Source organism: Lepidochelys kempii, chromosome 3 (assembly GCF_965140285.1).
Source record: "Lepidochelys kempii isolate rLepKem1 chromosome 3, rLepKem1.hap1, whole genome shotgun sequence".
Classification (NCBI taxonomy): Eukaryota; Metazoa; Chordata; order Testudines; family Cheloniidae; genus Lepidochelys; species Lepidochelys kempii.
Window position 1 is genome coordinate 58,052,179 of NC_136382.1, and position 19,163 is coordinate 58,071,341.

General features: G+C 41.4%; 1 protein-coding gene across 40 annotated transcripts in view; it reads left to right on the top strand.

Annotated features, from left to right (window-relative positions):
- Positions 1 to 19,163, top strand: part of RIMS1 (regulating synaptic membrane exocytosis 1) — a 507,196-nt gene that overhangs the window by 208,822 nt on the left and 279,211 nt on the right. For 37 of the 40 annotated variants that reach the window (XM_073336400.1, XM_073336430.1, XM_073336415.1 and 34 more), the window contains one exon: positions 10,625 to 10,968. In XM_073336400.1, coding sequence (XP_073192501.1) covers positions 10,625 to 10,968 — 344 coding nt within the window. The other 3 variants (XM_073336446.1, XM_073336427.1, XM_073336428.1) reach the window with 3 other exon arrangements.

Genomic DNA, 19,163 nt, shown 5'->3' on the forward strand with positions numbered 1-19,163 from the left:
AGTATTTTTCCTCCTTTGCCTATCTGTACATTTCAATTATTATTGAGGGAAAGACTTTTTTGTCAATTTCTGTGTGTATGGGGAAATTGACATTTAGCAACATTTACTGATTAAAAATAGAATCCTTCCAAGCCTAACTATATTGCTTAGGCCTTCCTCAGGCTTTGTGGAAACATCTGCTGCTTCTTCTTAGTAGCTCATAGAACATTGTGGATTTGACCATTCACTGTGCAAGTAAATTTTTTTGTTTTGTTTTTGTGGTTGTTTGTGTGTGTGTGTATGTGTGTGTGTGCAGAAACTGTGGATTCAGTCTTATTTGATTTGTCAGGCATAAGATTTATCTCTTCATGACGTGTTCCAGGTTCCCAAAACAAAAAAGGCCTAAGCCCTCTTCATTGGGAAACAGACATTCCTTTGCAGTCAGGATGTTCCCTACTTAAGCCTTAAGCTTAAGACTACTTTCAGTTCCTCAGAACAGGGGTAACCATTTATATTGTTTGTATATGCAAAAAGAAACCTATTGTAGATTGTGCCAAATGTTCTGTCCCCCTTTCACCTAACTGGGACATCTTTATTCTGAGTTTCTGTGCCAGTTCTAAACCAGGCTCTCTTGGGATCTGAATAGAGCCCTCAGGACTACTCAGATCAGAAAACTTCAGAGGAAGATTTCCTGCTTCATTCTTTTCCAGGGTCCAGAGGCTGAGACCCAGTATCCAGGAAGCTCAAAAAGCTGCAGATAATCTCTGTCCAGTGGTCCACTCTACTAGGGCCATGGCCATATCTTGGATGGATTAGAGAGGCATCATTATATAGGTTTTTCCGTGTTTTCTCCTGGCATTCCCTGCACTAGGCATTACTAGCTAAAATAAGTAGGGGTCTTCAAAATGCAACACTTCACCTCAGAATACTTAGAGCAGGGCTTTTATGAGAAGTTCTACCTTTGAAGGGAAAGAGTTGGAATTTCCAATTTGCCTCTCTCTCCCTCAGGTTCCCTGTTCTAATGCGACTCTGACTTTCTTGTTCTCCATTCCTAGGATGTTTTCTGTTAGGATACTGCTATGCAGAACCCAGCATTTCTTCCATCATAAGATAAGCCACAGTAAGGCAAATTATATTTCAGTTACAAGCTGATTTGCTTTCTGTGGCTCAGTCAAGATGGCAAACTCCGTTCTTGCCAGGCTTTCTAAACCAAGACTTTGACAAGAGTTGCCTTTCTGGTTAGAGAGGTAGATATAAGTCACCAGATGCTTTCACATCAGAAGGAAGTCAAATAGAGAAGCAAATGAGAGAACATTAGAGACTGGACAAATCCTAGATGTTGATTGGCTGTTATCTTTTCTGTCAGAACAAGTGAGTCACCGAAAGCAAATTATCCTGGAAGTGGGAATATAATTTCCCTTTGTGCAGTGTGTCATGTGCTTAATGACAGCCTAGTACAGGAGTTATGCGATCTTTATTTTTCTTACATTGTAATATGTTTTGGATTTGACTAGAATAATCCAACATGGAAGAAGCTTTCTGATGATTTGTTTTGACCATGTGCTTGAGTTTCTTGTAGTTTGGCTTTTGCACTCTTTAGAGCATCACAGACCCCTGATCTCATTTGGCCGTCATCTGCAGTGGCCTTCGTGGGCTGTTGTGCTACCCAGAATAACTTCACATAGGAATGTCCCAGTCTACCCCCACAACTCCTACTGTGAAGGGGTGTGCAGAGATAGTCAGCTCTTCACCTGCCAGACTGGCTATCTATACCAGGGGTATTCCTGGAACAGGTCTGATAGCTACTTTGTGCCCACTTTAGGCTGGCTCAGACAGTGCAAAGTGTCCACCACACAACCATGAATTTCCCCTCCAAAGTGTTGATTCTGTTAGGTTGACAATCATAGAGGGTGGTGATGGGTATTTGCTTACTCACCTTGAAGAATCTCTCATGTGCAGTTCATCAAGGTTCTGTTCCATCATATATACTAATCAACATAGATGCGAGGCTGGTGATGACAGTGAGATATTGTGAGCTACAAATAATCATTATGAGGTGTATTTTTTCTACTATGTCTCTTTTTCATCAATGTTGAACGGTGTGGTGTCTTTATTTTCCCAGTGCTAGGCTGAAATAAAGGCTTGGAAGTGGTTTTATCTGGATAAATTGAGATGATGCTGGTTGATTCAGGAAATACCTAGGTTGTGTGGCATGGATGGCAATTGTCCACTTGATTGGTTTTTTCCCAACTGTGTCGATTGTTTTTCTGGATTCCTTCTTGTTCCTGATGGCCTGGGTAAATAAAGTGCCTTTTTCATCTAATAATTGAATGATTGTGACTGCGTGGGTTTTTTTGGATAGGTTCTTTACAATTACCTGTATTTTTGACATCTTTCAATCAGAATAAACCAATGTGCTCTACATAAAGCTATCTTTGAAGAGCAGTTAGAAGTTACAGCTTATGCCCAATGTGTCAGGCTAATATCCTAGAAGTAGTAGCTGCATGGTTTGCACTGGTTCCCTATTCACTGTCAGATGTGATTCATGGTGTTTAAAGATCTAAAGCAGATGGGTTTGGTCCTAGCTACCTAAGGAGCTGCCTGTCTCCATGTGCACTGCTTCATCAGTTCAGATCAACTTACTGACTCTCACTAACAGTCCTTAGATGTGGCTATCACCATATTTTCATCCGGGAACCCTGACTTTAGAATTTGCTTCTCTAACTTATCTGACAAAATTAGTTAGACTTTCAGGACATAGTATAAAGCTCCTCTGTTCTCTCAGGGTTTTACCTCTGGGAATGGTGAGACAGTTTTGCTGTTTGATTCTGTGGTGAGTGTCTTTATATCTAGGTGACATCAGCCAGATAATTTTGTATTTTTAACATCATTTTGCAAGTGTGCAATGAGGCAAACAAGATAGGCATATTTTAAAGAAAAATATATTTTAATGCCTTTTAAGAAGTGTTGTTATTTAGTCATGGATAACTGTTGAATGCTACTGGCTGTGGTTTAGGAAGCAGAGGTACTTTTGGAGGTCTGCATGTGATTTTCACCTACTTTTGGCTAAGAAGAGCTATTACTTTATGTAATGCCTTTAGATGCTGAGAGTCAAACTTTGACCTCCTGTACATGAGTGGAAAGCTGAAATAACTCCAATGAAGTTAATGGCGTTATATCAGCTTTATACTGATATAGCTGTGGGCAGATTTGGCCTCATTAGTGTATTCTAATTTGTATAATAATCTTTTATATCATGCTTTTCATCTATAGCTCTCAGAGCACTTTACAAAATATGTTTTACGGATGGGGAAACTGAGGGGAAGTGACTTGCCCAAGCTCTCACTGAAAACCAGTGGCAGAGCTAGATACTGAACCCAGGTCTTCAGAGTCCTAGGCCAGTAGGTCACATTGCTTTTTGCTGACTGGGCATATTCTATTATTATTTGACTACTGTCTAGAAATGGTTGATGTAGAAAGGACATGTACAACCCTGGAGCCTTAAAATTCCACTTGTTCCTCTTCTAAAACAATAAGCGTTTTTTTGTTACAGGAACTCAGTGTTATTAAACAGAGTTCTCCCGGTACTGTTGGTGGAATGTAAGACTCTGGAACTGTACATACAAACATTTATGGAAATAATTTCTTCATCAGAAGCTTGTGTCTGTAGGAGAGAGAGCTTTCTCAAAGACTGGTCCAAGATTTGTGGCAGGAACTAAGAACCACCTTCACATTCTGTTCCAAGTGCAAGGTTCACTTCTTCTAACTTGCCTTCACCAGTACAAATACACAGCAGTATATACCTGTAATTTATTTAAAAACAAAAAAAACTGCTCAATTTATCCTTGGGAAGGGGCAGAGAGAGAGAGAATGAAGCACAACTGACAGATGCTGATTGCACCACTCAGTGCCCTTCTGGAAGGGGCTCGATTACCTATGATGAAGGTGGTATACGAGCCTCAATAGAATACAGCAGAGAAAGCACTCTCTACCAAACTTTACTGGTTCACCTTCTTGAACAATTGATGTTGGAACTACCACATGCAAATTTCTGCAATTTTTGTGCACATTTATTTTATGCTTTAACAGATTAAACCTAAGTATTTATGGGCTAACAGTAAAATAAGTTTTGAATCTGGCTGGCAGAGATCTGCCTGGTAGATATCAGAAGAGAAAGGAGTTTGGCTGGAAGGCTGGGGGAGAGGAGGCAGGGGTTAAAAGACATGAGGTTTAGAACTGTTTGGGAATTCTTTGATTAAAATTTTGTCAGAAAATGATGATTTGTCAAAACTTTTTGTGAGAAAGTACCAGTTTCTATGAGAGAGCCAGCCTAGGTTCATACAGATGACATGAACATGGGTCTCTCATATTCCTGACCACTAGGCTATTGGCTATTTTGCCCTGGATGTGTGTCTCTTTTGGCTTTTTCTGCAAAAATCTTTGATAAGTCTCAGTTTCGTTCTGATGTAGAATGTGAAAAATTTTGAAGTCACAAAAAGTTTTATGAGACTGGAAAACCATTTCCTGACCAACTCTAATGGGTTAGATCAAGGGTTGTAGGTCTGACTGGAGTGCAGAGGTGTTCTGGTGGTTCATATGTGTGTGTTTAAATGGGCAGGTAGGTCTAAGAGGAGAAGGGTAGAGAGTTAGGTGGGGGCTGTGCACCTGACAGCTACATCTCCAGTTTATCCTTCTTCCAAGGCTTCAGGTTCCCCTCCAATTCCCTCTGAGTCAGTGAGCTCTGCTAATACCATTAAGGCCTATAGCTTCTCTGGAAAGCCTGTCCCATTAGTCCCTGGATTTACAATTCCTTCCTCTTGATTAAGGGATTCCACAACTTTCCTTCATGGGGCTGTCCCATTCAGACAGGTTTCCCCAGTCACCACTCTCTGTTCTGGTCTAGTGCCCATCCCTGGGAGTAGCCTCTCTCCTGACTTGATGCTCCCTTATAATTCTCCTCTCCAGGCTATCTGCCCTCTCTCCTCCTGAGAGTCACCAGCTAGGTTTTATCATGTTAAGATGGTACCTACCTTATTAACACATGACCCCAAAATTAACACCCTTTGATGAATGGGGCAGTCATTACCTCTGAACTACTGTTTCATACTGTCTACATCCCTGCATTGACTATAGGCTCTTCACATCTTTAAAGTACAGTTTGCAACCATAAGGGCTAGAAACCCAGGGCATGTTTACACAGCGATTAAACACCCGGGCTGGCCCATGTCAGCTGACTAGGGCTGCAGGGCTGAGGTGGGTTGGTGCGTGGGTTCTGAAACCCGCAAAGGGTTAGGTTCCTAGAGGCAGAGCCTGAGCTTCAGCTCAAGCCCGAACATCTACACTGCAGTTTTACAGCCCTGCAGTCCAAGCCCCATGAGCCCAAGTCAGCTGACACAGGCCAGCTGCAGACGTTTAATTGCTGTGTAGACATATCCACAGTGTCTGATTTTATCTTTCTTCCTAAAGTGAATAGTAGGTGGGTATAAAATGGTTTGCTGATGTGTGGTGAAGAATTTCGATTTGGTAGCATTTTACACCCACTTTATATAGATTTAAATGATGACACAAAGCAATGGAAAATTAGACCCAAGTCCTCGGGTCTGATGAAAATGAACTCAGCACAGGACTCAAGGGAAGGAAGAGCAATAATATCACTTTATGTCTATCAGATCTGTCACTGCTCTGGGGCTGGCAGCATACTGATTTAGCCTGTTATGTTAGCTAGGAATCAGCCTGAGCACAGCAGCTCACTCCTCCTCTAAATTGAGCTGCAAGAGGCCAGTCACAGAGTCACACCACTCAAATCCTTAGCTGCTCAGTTAGGCCAGCTTCATGGCCCATTTGCACCTCTGGAGCAGTGGAAAGGGGCTGAAGGAAAGGATGGGATCTGGCCCACAACCTCTATGTTTTAAAGTCTTTATCAATGAAGGCTTGAGTTCTGGAACACATATCTGCAAGACAGGTTGGATTCTTTGGGTTGTTCCACGGCTGTGGATTTGGAGAATACACAGAGCCCTGAGCATAGTTACAGCTGCATATTTTGAGATTTTATTATAGTGGAGCAGTTGGAAAACCATAGCTAAGGTTGTATTTCCATATTTCAGTTCGATATAGCAACAGAATTAATATAGTACGTATAACTGTCACACAGTTTGTTAACGTACTATATACTTTGTAACACTACTTGTTGCCCCAGTAAAATGAAATAATTTTTGATTTAACTTGATTCCAGCAAATGAAGTTTCATAAAGCAGAAAACTGGCCCCAGTCCTGCAATCAGATCCATGTGAGTGGACTCTTGTGTTGGTTGCCCAGCTCCATTGAAGTCAGTCGGGCTTCATGCAGAGGAAAGGGTCTGCTTGGAGGATTAGGGCCTAGACAACTGTCTTCTTGAAGTGGATGGAAGAAGTGGCTCAAAAGAGTGTCAACATTATTTTTCAGTTATGTTGAGACTGACTTAAATAGATGTGCCTCTGTTTATTAGGATCAATCCTCCAAAACAAAATAGAAGGAAGAAAATCACAGTCCAGGGAATGGAGCCCCATAATTAATAACTCATGACCTCCCAGTGTAGATACTCCAAGTTTTCTAACAAAGTTTTAAAGACTTTTCTCCTGCATCCAAGTGATGCTAGACACTTGCACATCTGGTCTAGACAAAACTTGCATTGACTTCAGTGAGAATTTTGCTTGACTGAGGCTTCCAGCATCTGTCTCTAAATTTGGGGTAGAAGTTACATTTCCTTCTAACGTCATTTTAACTTCCTCCTGCCCATGGAATAGGAAGTAATAATGGAAATTAAAGTAGAATTTAAGAAAGCTTTTTCTCCCTGCTAATATTATCTTGTGGAAAAGTATAATCATAATGCAGAATTCATAGTTTTGTCAGTGAAAATGCTTATTTATGTTGTATATTGTGGTACATATATTTCTTAATATGGATATTTTCAAGTTGGAATTTCATGTTATTTAGTACAGGAATACTGTTCCTACCCATAATGGATCACTTTCAGCACTGCCTGTAAGAGTAAGTGTGAGGCATATCTTTATGTTTGTGAATGAATGCCCATACACATTCCACATGAGGGCAAGCATGGAGTCCTACTGCCCAAAAAGCATGTTTCCACTAAGCCCATAAAGTTTTCTACATGAATCTGTGGGGGAATCATTAACCCACCTCCGCTGAATCCTGTGTGTCACATTATTTTTGTGACATAGCAGTAAAGCACAGGACACTTGTGGTATGCTGTGAAAATGCAGTTTTTCCAATTAAATGCATATTAACTTTTTGAAAAAGAGTGTCCCTTATAGTCCTGGCTATTTGGCTCTAATAGCTCCATGTGCAGACATATATGTGCCTGTTGCCTTACACAGGTATATAGAAAAAATTGTCTATGCATTTCTAGAATGACCTACTGTAATGCTGCATCAGAACTCACTAAACAGAGAAGAAAGAACTGAAAATATTTTATTAATGATAGGTCAGAATAAAATGATCTATCTTACTTCATTTTCCTGATGCATCACATGGAGGTCCAGAAGCCACATTAGAGCACTGTAATCCTTCATCAGAGTGTGTGTTTGGTTGCCTAACATCTGTGGATTGTTAAGATAAATTATTACACAGACCTGCTTTAGTTTAGATTGGTTTGGAACACATCCCAGAATATTCAATCAGGATATAATTCCCGCATGCTGCTAGACTGCTTGCTCCACACACTTCTCAAAAAATGGTTTTCAATAAACAGCTTTCTTATTGAAACTGTTATGTCATCTCATTTTTTTTTATTTCCTTCTTAAAGAAAAGCTTTTGTCATTTTTCCCTTTGGACTGAATATAGCTCAAGGCAAACATAGCATTTAATAGCTAAGTCCTGAAGAGAATCCTAAACAGAGATGTAGTGTAGCTTCTTTGTGAGTATATTGCAGATTTCCTACCTATATAATCTGTGGTGCTTGGTGTGTATGTTATGTCCAAGCTGTAGTGTTGAAAGATTGGTGCGGGGATATGTTATATTGTAACATGTATTGTAACTTCTCACTTTTGTATCCTGTATTTATCTCTGTCTGCTTCTGCTTTAACTACTCCCAATTGTTTAGGTTGAATAATTTTGTCCATAACAAATATTTGCAATAACAAAACAAAAGGAGACTGGGTAAGTTTGTTAGTAAATTCGCAGAAAAAAGTTTATTGCATATTTTTGATCTTATAGGTACACTTAGGTTGTATATATATGAAATTGTGAATGATATTGTTGACAGAGTTACCAGCTTCACATTTTATAATGTTGATATATGTATGTTTGAGAATTTGATTACAATTTCCATCTTATTCTAGTTATCTACAAAATAATTTGTTTTGCATTTTGATTAAAAGAACTCATATCGTTAACAAAACAACATTAAGAACTTGAAAGAATTTTGCAAAAATATTGCATTTTATTTTGAAATTTGCCAGATTTTGTCTGAAGATAAAGTTAACATGTTAACTAATACTGGATTTAAAGAAACTCCAGTTCTTATCAGCTTTTGCACAACAGCTTTTTAAACCTTTCTGTGAGCTATTGATTTAATAGCTTTTGGCTAATGACCGTATACCAGAGAGCGAGAGAGCGAGACATATATATATTTATTACCAGGTGGCTACTGCCTGGTCAGTTAGCAATCACATTCGAGTTTATATACACATTTTAAAATGTTTCTTCCCAGTTAATCTACCTACATTTTAAACTTATGTTGCATGACCACACGCGTATTCAGTTCCTTCAGTCTATTTCAAAATCAAAATATCCCAGGAGAAGAAAATAAGACAGTATAATATCAAGGGCAGGTTTTAAAAATGTCTAGCATTTGTTTTAAAGGAGAATCTGCCATTCCTATTATCTGTTGAAGATTGTTTCTGTTTTTTAACATAGTGTATGTTTGCACCACTGCTGGAGTAATTGTGACTTTTGATTAGATTCTTTTTTGAAGTAATTAAAAATATTTTAATATCTTCCTTGAAAGGGAAAAAAATAGCCTATTTCTAATGTTGTATACAGGCACATTATAGGATAAAAGGAGAGTTTGATATTTTTTTCCTGACAGTTTAGTCAACTGGTGTAGAACTTGCATGCTATTTGTAAGTTCTGATGTATTCTTTATGATCTAAAGTGATAACCCATTTTAGGATCCTTTTAACAAATCTGAATTATGCTTACTGTATAAAATGCCTGAAGATTCTTTTTCTTTGTGCTATATGAAATGCCTTTGTTGCTGGTATGCAAAGAACTTTTCCTCTGTTCTTGGTATTTTCACAGCCAAAACTCTCTTCCATTCTGCAGTTTTTCCTGAAAAATTATTATTGTTTCTTCAAATCCTTTTTATGTTAAATATGGTGTGGTGTACCTGTATTTTTACACACAGACAACATGAGAAAAATATTTTTCACTTTCTCTTCTGTCATTTCTTTCTTGTTTCACAACTTCATTTATGCTTCTATTCTAGTTGTTATTAAACTTGCATAACTTTTCTTTTTTGCTTCTATAATTGATTTCCATAATTTCTTTTCCCCATTTTTCTTTCTATTTCTGATGAAACTGTCTATCTTCCCTATTCTTCCCTTTCCCACGTCAGTCTTCTTTCTTCAAAGGATCCTCTTCTTTTCCTAATTATTGTTTTGTTTTTTAAATTTGCATTCACTTTACTTTCCCCATTCAGTTCTCATTTTTCTCTTACCATCTTTTCTTAGAGTACCTGCTGGCCCTCATTCCCTATAAAACACTTATGCCTAGAGAATGGCCTTATTGTGTGTGCTGTGGTTTCCCAGTGCTGTTGGAGGAAAAAAATAACCCATATATCTACACAGTTTAATGGTGACCACCAGGGACTGGAAGCTTGGCCTTTTTTTAGATGTAACTGAGAGATCTAGCACATGGTCATTTCTCAATGATGCCGATGTTTGATCTTTTATCTTTATCCAATAAAGAAGATTTTCTGGTTTTTTAAAATACTGTACACAATTTTTCTTTTCATTATTGTATTTAGTTACATATCAGTATATTTCTTTAGGCCTGGAGTTTACAACATTGGTAAGTAGTTGTATTTGGTGTAGTTGAAAGTATTCACAGTACGTAATTAATTCACTTTGAAAAACTGTCTGAGATTTGATGATGTTATGTGGAAAGACAATATTAAGGAGAAATATTGTAACAATACCTATTTCTTTAATACTTCATAGTAGTGATTGGAAGGGAGACGTTAACTGGCTTGAGTTTTACAGTCCCGAGTTCATCTCAGGTCACATCACCAGTGAACATTAGTTTGATAATCCCATTGTAATGTTTGTCCGCACTAAAAAATTAACTAAACACCACCCACGTGCATAACCCCTCCACACCATTTTGCCAGACTTTACTCAAAAGAGGCCCAGCACTGAGATAACAGGTTAAGATTGAGATATAGTGACAGAATATTGTGGATGGACCTGCCTGCAGTATGCTTGGCCCTAGCTAGTAGAGTGATTCACACTTCTGTGAGCATACTGTGAGCACTGTCATGAGCACAAACTTCATCCAATTAAAAAATACTATGTTTGAACACTTATAAAACAAGGAAATATATTAGAGTTTAGAGGATACTTACACAGATCTTTTTATCTTCAACTAGGTTATGTGGGTATGTAATTTATGTCGAAAGCAACAAGAAATCCTAACAAAGTCTGGAGCATGGTTTTTTGGAAGTGGTCCACAGCCGCCAAGCAGTCAGGATGGAGCACTGAGTGATACAGCTACTGGTGGAAGTTCTGATGCACCTAGAGAAAAGAAAGCAAGGCTTCAGGAGCGTTCCAGATCTCAAACTCCCTTAAGTACAGCAGCTGCCTCGTCACAGGAAATGTCTTCTTCCAGTGTGCAGTCTGACAGGAGGAAAGGAGCAGAACTATTACAGCAAGCTATGGGCCTGGAACAAAAGCAAGCTTCATCAAGGTCTAGAAGTGAACCCCCGAGAGAGAGGTAATACTTCCTAGTTCATCTTTACATATCCATAGCATTTGAACTGCTAGTTAAGCAATGTTACACAACAGTGTATTTATAGGAGATTACATCCAGTGGTGAGCTGGAGCCGGTTCGCGCTGGTTCGCGTGAACCGATTATTAAATCTTGAAGCGGTTTTAGAACCGGTTGTTAACCCGCTTCCCTGCAGGGGGTGCTGAGGCTTTGATGGGCTTCGGCCGGGAAGTGATGTAATTCCTCCTCCGGCCGCCGGGGGCGCTGCGCTGCGAGAGCCATGTGGGGTGCCGCCTGGTCCTAGGCACGAGCCCTGGTGCTGCTGCTGCTCCCCCAACCCCTGGCCCTGGGGCTCCCGCTGCTGCCTGGTGGGTCCCCGGCTGCTCTGCTGGGCCTGGGCTGCGTCCTGCTGCTCTTCCCGTGAGTACCTGCCACCTTGCCTGCAGCCAGCCCCTGCTCGCAGCCAGCCCCTGCTGCACGCACCCCCTGCCCTGTCTCCAGCCAGCCCTGCACCCCCTGCCTGCAGCCAGCCCCTGCTGCACCCCCTGCCCTGTATCCAGCCAACCCCTGCCGCGCACACACCCTGCCCTGCCCTGCCTGCAGCCAGCCCCTGTCTCCAGCCCCTGCCGCACCCCCTGCCCTGCCCACACCAGCCCCTGCTGCACCCCCTGTCCTGTCTGCAGCCAGCCCCTGTCTCCAGCCAACTCTGCACCCCCTGCCCGCAGCCAGCCTCTGCCGCACCCCCTGCCCTGCCCGCAGCCAGCCCATCTCCAGCCAGCCCTGCATTCCCCTGCCCTGCTTGAAGCCAGCCCCTACCTCCAGTCAGCCCCTGCTCTGTCTCCAGCCAGTTCCACACCCCCTTGCCTCCAGCCAACCCCGCACCCTCCTGTCTCCAGCCAGTTCCGCATCCCCTGCCCTGCCCGCAGCCAGCCCCGCACACTCCTGTCTCCAGCCAGCTCCATACCCCCTACCCTGCCCGCAGCCAGCCCTGCACCCCCTGCCCCCAGCTAGCCCTGCCCCACGCCCCTTTATGCAGCTGGCCCCACGTCCACTGGTGCCCTGCAGGGCAGTAACCCTGCACACCTGCTTCAATGAGGGGGGCAGGGAGCAGCTGGGACCCACACATGTGCACACCCTAGGGTGACCAGACAGCAAGTGTGAAAAATCAGGACAGGGGGTGGGGGATAATAGGAGCCTATATAAGAAAAAGACCCCAAAATCGGGACTGTCCTTATAAAATCGGGACATCTGGTCACCCTAGCACACCCCCAGGGAGTGGCAGGGACCCACAAATGTGAAACAGAGCTCATTTCTAGTGCGGGCCCATCTTTTTAAAAAAGAACTTCAGGCAGGGTTAACATACATCTGTATTTTCCCGGACAGGTCAGGCTTTTTGGTTCTTAAATTGCCGTCCAGGAGGAATTTTTAAATTTTAAAAATTTCTCCCGGGAAAATATGGACATATGGTAACCCTGTTGGTACAAAAAATACATACTGGGGCACATCCCTTAAATCAGAACTTTTTATAGGGAACCAGTTGTTAAGATTTTGGCAGCTTATCACTGATTACATCTGTCCCTCATTTGCTTTACGCACTCAAGATCAATGGTCAGCTATGTTTACTGACCAGGAAAGTGCAATAGTTCACTAAGAAAAGTACTGTCTGGAATATGCAGTGAACTCCGTGCGAGTGAAGTTTAAAAAAATAGTAGGACAGTTGCACCTTTTACTTACTAGGAATAAATACCATGTTTGCAAAATCAGACTGATGATTACAAAGGTTCACTTTGTGCCCACAGAGGGTCCGAAAGCCATTTGGTAATTAAAAGGACCCTTTCGAAGTTGTTATACCAAAAACTGACCTGACTCAGAACTGTTTTTTATAATTAGTAAATCAGTCAGTGGTGACGTATTTAAAAAGAAAAAGACTAGGGATTCTGTCTGATGTGCTCACACTTGCTATATCTTTTACAGTCTTATCCATCATCAGAAGTTACCTTGTAATAATTTAAATAACAAGACAATATTAAAAATAGGTTGCTTACACCTATAAGATAAACAAATGTACTTAGAAGTAATTACAGTTTATTTGCATGTGAGAATAAGGCCACCCATAAGCAACGTATAGTATTTAACTTAGTAAATTAATGGTGATGGTATTCTTTGGCTATATGTGTATTGTCATGAATCTGCTGAACAGAAACAGGTCAGCTGAGAGCAGTGTGATGAATCTGCTGCTGCTCTTTTGGAAGCTGACTGGAAGGTGATAGGGCAACCAAGGGGGAAGCCTTTGTTCCATGGCAGTGGGGCGCTGGTTGGAAACCTGCAAGGACTGCAGTGGAAGCAGCTTTCCCTGGTGGCTGCTCAGGGGAGGGTTGCTAAATTGCCAACGGTCCCGTATTACAAGAGCATCCCTTATTTAAATAGAAGATGGCCTGCCCCATACTAAATCAGTACAGGATGCCTTTTATCCCGTATTTCAATAGCAGGGGGCCAGTACTCATGGATGCATCTTTCCACTCCCCTCCCGCCCCTGGCCCTTCAGTGCTATGCAGGGAAAGCAGACGGGGCCATGCTCTAGGCCAGGGTCGGGAGGGGAGTGGAAAGATGCAACTGTGAGTGCTGGCCCCCTGTTGCACAGGGCCCCTTATGGACTCCAACCCTTGATCGTGGTCCCATTTGCTTTCCCTGCACAGGCTCTGTCAGGGCAAGTGGATGGGGCTGCGTGTCCTGGAGCTGTGCTGAAGCACCACGGTCAGGAAGGGACTCTGTCTGGCAAGGTGGTCAGTACTCTTGGGATATAGCCTCCTTAGTTGCAAAGTCCCTTCCAACATCCCCAACAGGGCACACAGCACAGCAGCAGGCAAAAACCAGCAACTGTAGCCTCCAACTTGGCTCCTGTGCAGAACCTGAACTGGAGCTGCAGTGGCTGCTGGCCCAACACTGAGGCCCTGCGTTCTCTGCAGCATCTAGAGCTGAAGAAAGAGAAACCCTAGGAAACATGAAGGTGGGAGAAAGGGACTTGCCTGCACAGCTTCAGTTCAAGATTGGGGATAACTAAGGTCTGTCCTGTATTTTTTAAATATGATTTTGGCAACCCTACCTCAGGGTGACCGAGATGGGGCTTCTGGAAGTTGCCTGCGTATAGCTAGGTCTACCTTGGTTTAAAAGTAAGAGCACTCATAAGCACTCACTGATAAGAACATGTATATAGCCTAAACAAACAGACAACATCCTACCTTACCTTGTAACATCAATTTCTCTCCAACAATGAACAACAATCTGCTTCATGGCACTGAAATCAACTTTCTCTCAGCTGAGAGGCATTAATACAGTCGCACAGTACTATATTTTCCCTTTCTATTTTGCTTGCTCCGGAGACATCTCTTTTTCTGGCTGGAAGTAAGGTTGTTACATTAATTACACAGTTACAATAGTCTCACGTTTGCTCGTTGATTATATTTTTCCCTTTCAGTGTTTTCAATACCCTTCTAAAATGTCTTATTTCCCAGGAGCATTACACTGAAATGCTAGAATATACTGATGGTTGTTGGTCTTCTAGACTTTGTAGAAGTACTTACAGCAGTTTTCAAGAGACAGAACTTATAAAAGAATTCTTGCAGTTTGCTTATGTATCATACACATAGGGTGACCAGATGTCCTGCTTTTATAGGGACAGTCCCGATATTCGGGGCTTTTTCTTATAGTGGCACTTATTACCCCAGCTACCTGGTCCCGATTTTTCACACCTATCTGGTCACCCTACACACACACACATGCAGTTGTGATCTCTATGTGAAAAACTGCAGATTCATGGGATAAATTGTATTGGTCATGAACCTTTGATTCTATCCCCTACACTTTTATCCTGTACCTTGTTTTCACTGGAGCTACTTTTGACATTCCAAAAGTGAGTAGCTTCAAACAGCTGCCAAACAAATAAACAAAATAAATTCTGCCAGAGTAAAGTTTGTTATTTTCCTCTCCCTCGGAACATCTGGATGACTGGACTGGTGATACTGGGTAAGCATGGCTTTGTAAGTTGAGGATATAAAGAATAATACCAATACAGTTTTGAAAAACTAAAATTTCTGAAATAATTTTGTGGTGAAATATGGTATGTACAGAATGCAAGGTAACACCAACAAGTCACTGGGACCAGATGCCATTCACCCAAGAGTTCTGGAAGAGCTCAAATGTGAAATTGCAGAACTATCAACTATGGTTTTTAACCTGTCCTTTAAATTAGCCTCTGTACCCAATGACTGGAAGATAGCTAATGTAACGCCAATATTTAAAAAGGGCTCTAGAGGTGATCCCGGCAATTAAAGACCGGTAAGTCTAACATCAGTACCGGGCAAATTAGTTGAAACAATAGTAAAAAATAAAAATGTCAGACACATAGAAGAACATAAATTGCTGGTCAAAATTAAACATGGTTTCTGTAAAGGAAAATCATGTCTTACTAATCTATTAGAGTTCTTTAAAGGGGTCAACAAACATGTGGACAAGGGGGATCCAGTGGACATAGTGTACTTAAATTTCCAGAAAGAAAAGGAGCACTTGTGGCACCTTAGAGACTAACCAATTTATTTGAGCATAAGCTTTCGTGAGCTACAGCTCACTTCATCGGATGCTTATGCTCAAATAGATTGGTTAGTCTCTAAGGTGCCACAAGTACTCCTTTTCTTTTTGCGAATACAGACTAACACGGCTGCTACTCTGAATCCTTAGATTTCCAGAAAGCCTTTGACAAGGTCCCTCACCAAAGTCTCTTACATAAATTAAGTTGTCATGGGGTAAGAGGGAAGATCCTTTCATGGATTGAGAACTGGTTAAAAGACAGGGAACAAAGGATAGGAATAAATGGTAAATTTTCAGAATGGAGAGGGGTAACTAGTGGTGTTCCTCAAGGGTCAGTCCTAGAGCCAATCTTATTCAACTTATTCATAAATGATCTGGAGAAAAGGGTAAACAGTGAGGTGGCAAAGTTTGCAGATGATACTAAACTGCTCAAGATCGTTAAGACCAAAGCAGACTGTGAAGAATTTCAAAAAGATCTCACAAAACTAAAAAGAAAAGGAGTACTTGTAGCACCTTAGAGACTAACCAATTTATTTGAGCATAAGCTTTCGTGAGCTACAGCTCACTTCATCAGATGCATCATGAAAGCTTATGCTCAAATAAATTGGTTAGTCTCTAAGGTGCCACAAGTACTCCTTTTCTTTTTGCGAATACAGACTAACACGGCTGTTACTCTGAAACCTGTCACAAAACTAAGTGACTGGACAACAGAATGGCAAATGAAATTTAATGTGGATAAATGAAAGTTATGAACATTGGAAAAAATAACCCCAACTGTACATACAATATGATGGGGGCTAATTTAGCTATAACTAATCAGGAAAGAGATCTTGGAGTCATTGTGGATAGTTCTCTGAAGACGTCCACACAGTTTGCAGCAGCAGTCAAAAAAGCAAACAGGATGTTAGGAATCATTTAAAAAGGGATAAAGAATAAGACGGAGAATATCTTATTGCCCTTATATGGATACTGCTTACAGTCTTGGAAACTGCTTACAGATGTGGTCTCCTCATCTCAAAAAAGATATACTGGTGTTAGAAAAGGTTCAGAGAAGGGCAACTAAAATGATTAGGGGTTGGAACGGGTCTCATATGAGGAGAGATTAAAGAGGCTAGGACTTTTCAGCTTGGAAAAGAGGAGCCTAAGGGGGGGAATATGATAGAGATATATAAAATCATGAGTGGTGTGGAGAAAGTGAATAAGGAAAAGTTATTTACTTGTTCCTGTAATATAAGAACTAGGGGCCACCAAATCAAATTAATGGGCAGCAGGTTTAAAACAAATAAAAGGAAGTTCTTCACACAGCGCACAGTCAACCTGTGGAACTCCTTGCCTGAGGAGGTTGTAAAGGCTAGGACTACAACAGGGTTTAAAAGAGAACTAGATAATTTCATGGATAGGTTAAGTCCAGGAAGGGTAAGGAATGGTGTCCCTAGCCTCTGTTTGTCAGAGGGTGGAGACGGATGGCAGGAGGGAGATCAGTTGATCATTACCTGTTGGGTTTACTCCCTCTGGGGCACCTGGCATTGACCACTGTCGGTAGACAGGATACTGGGCTGGATGGACCTTTGGTCTGACCCAGTATGGCCATTCTTATGTTCTTATGGCATATTGTGGGAGAAATGTTTTATTGGCACACAATTGGAATGTCTGACATGATCAACTCATAGTTTCACAGGAAGTAAATAATGACTGTCCCAAATGTATGTTACCAAAATCTGTATGTAATACCACATCATCATATCTTATGAATAGCAGAGAGCCTATGGATGGAGATAAACACGGACTTTGGAATGTTTGACCAAATGGCTACAGCTAGTGAACAGTGGGAGTTATTTTGTCTGAGATTTAAAAGTAACCTGATGACATTTATGAGTTGAGCCCCACTGAATTGTGCCACTGCTTATCAAAAGCATTAAATGATAGCATTAAATGATAGCAAACCCTTTTACAAGGATGGGTTGCCATAGTCCATATGCAGATTAGGGGTTTGTGGGGCCCTGGGCCAGAATAAGTGGGGCCCCTCCCCCTCCTTCCACCTGCAGTCCCCGTGCCCCCCGCCCGCCTGGCACTCCTGCCGGGGAGCGGGATTGGGGCGCAGGGGCTTGCATCATTCCCCGGCAGGAGCGCTGGGCGCAGCGGGGCAAGCCTCCGTGCCCCGACCCCGTGCCTCAGCAAGAGTGCTGGGTGGGCAGACCGTATCAGGGTGCAGGGGCCCCCAGTTGGCCAGGGCTCCTGGGCATGGGCCTTCTTGGCTCAGTGGCTAATCCGCCACTGAATAGGTCAGTGTGCAGTGTCAGTTCTGCCTGGCTACAGCTCCTTCTCTAGATGTCGGTATTATTATATCATCCCTCTATGCATTATGCTATACAAATATATGTATTAAAAACTATTCCTGTTAAAATAGCTATTTGTTGCTACTTGGCAGCTCTGATTTTATCTATCATCTTTGGAATGCTAGGCTCGATCTAGCATACTCTACAAGTATATTGAATTTGATGTTCTCAGTGAAGGCCCCAGAGCAGTAGCCCGCTAAAGACATGGCTACTTTTAATGCTTCATACTAAAGTTTTGAGCGCTTTGAACTAAAATGGCTGGTTTCACCAAAGACACGGAAAATCTGAGAATCCAAAGCATAGCTAATATAATTGTAACAGCAGGTACCTCTGACTATTTCCTGTTCAATAGTATGTCACACCTCTTAGCACCAGAACCACAATCCTCTTGAGCCCTTTTTGTGACTTTTTTACATCTAAGTTATTGGACTGCGCATGTTTGCTGCTCTTCTCCGAGGGCGGATGTATGTGTGTCGTTTGGGATAGATCGTCAACACCTGTTCATTTAATATCAACAATTACCTTTGAATTATAGTTATGGTTAGACAATGTACTTTACACTAAATGAAATGCTCAGATAAAAAAATCTTATTCCAGTGTGGATAAAGCTATGGGGAGTTGCACTATAATAGAGTAGTAGGAAATCATGTGTTATAAAGTTTAAAGGTTTCTTGTGGGGTGTCTCAGGCATAACAAAGAACAAGATGTTAATGAAACCCTTGTTTACTGTTACAGCATTAACAGTTAATTCCTACAGTTTTATTCCTACTGTAACACGGACCATTTAAAATCTTTTAAACTTTTTATTAAAGATACAAAAAAGGAAGGATTTGAGCATTTTAAATCTAAAATATTCAGTAAAGCTTTCATTTTAACAATATGTTTTATATCCTTTCCCTTTAACTGCAGAAAGATTTTATTAGGAAAACCCCTTGTTTGACAGTTTTTGAGTTGTTATTAGAGGTAGTAAAAACTGTCCTTTTTGGGAAACAGAAAAAGGATTAGTTGAGATAGTCTGGAGCTCTTGTTGAAGTGCTGTTCTATTTCATTTAAGACAAAAAAACACACACACACACAAAAGTGGAAAGAAAATGAATAGCAGAGAAATTTTAGCTTTTGTGTTTGGTGTTGACTCTCACTTGCAATCTCATTGCTGGAGAAACACGGATCTAGCACATGGACTTACCAGGCACTCTGAGACCTGGCAAACTTGTACCAGTATCGGGTTGTTCAATGCATTGCTTTTAACTATCACTCATATCACAGGCTCTCAGCAGTATT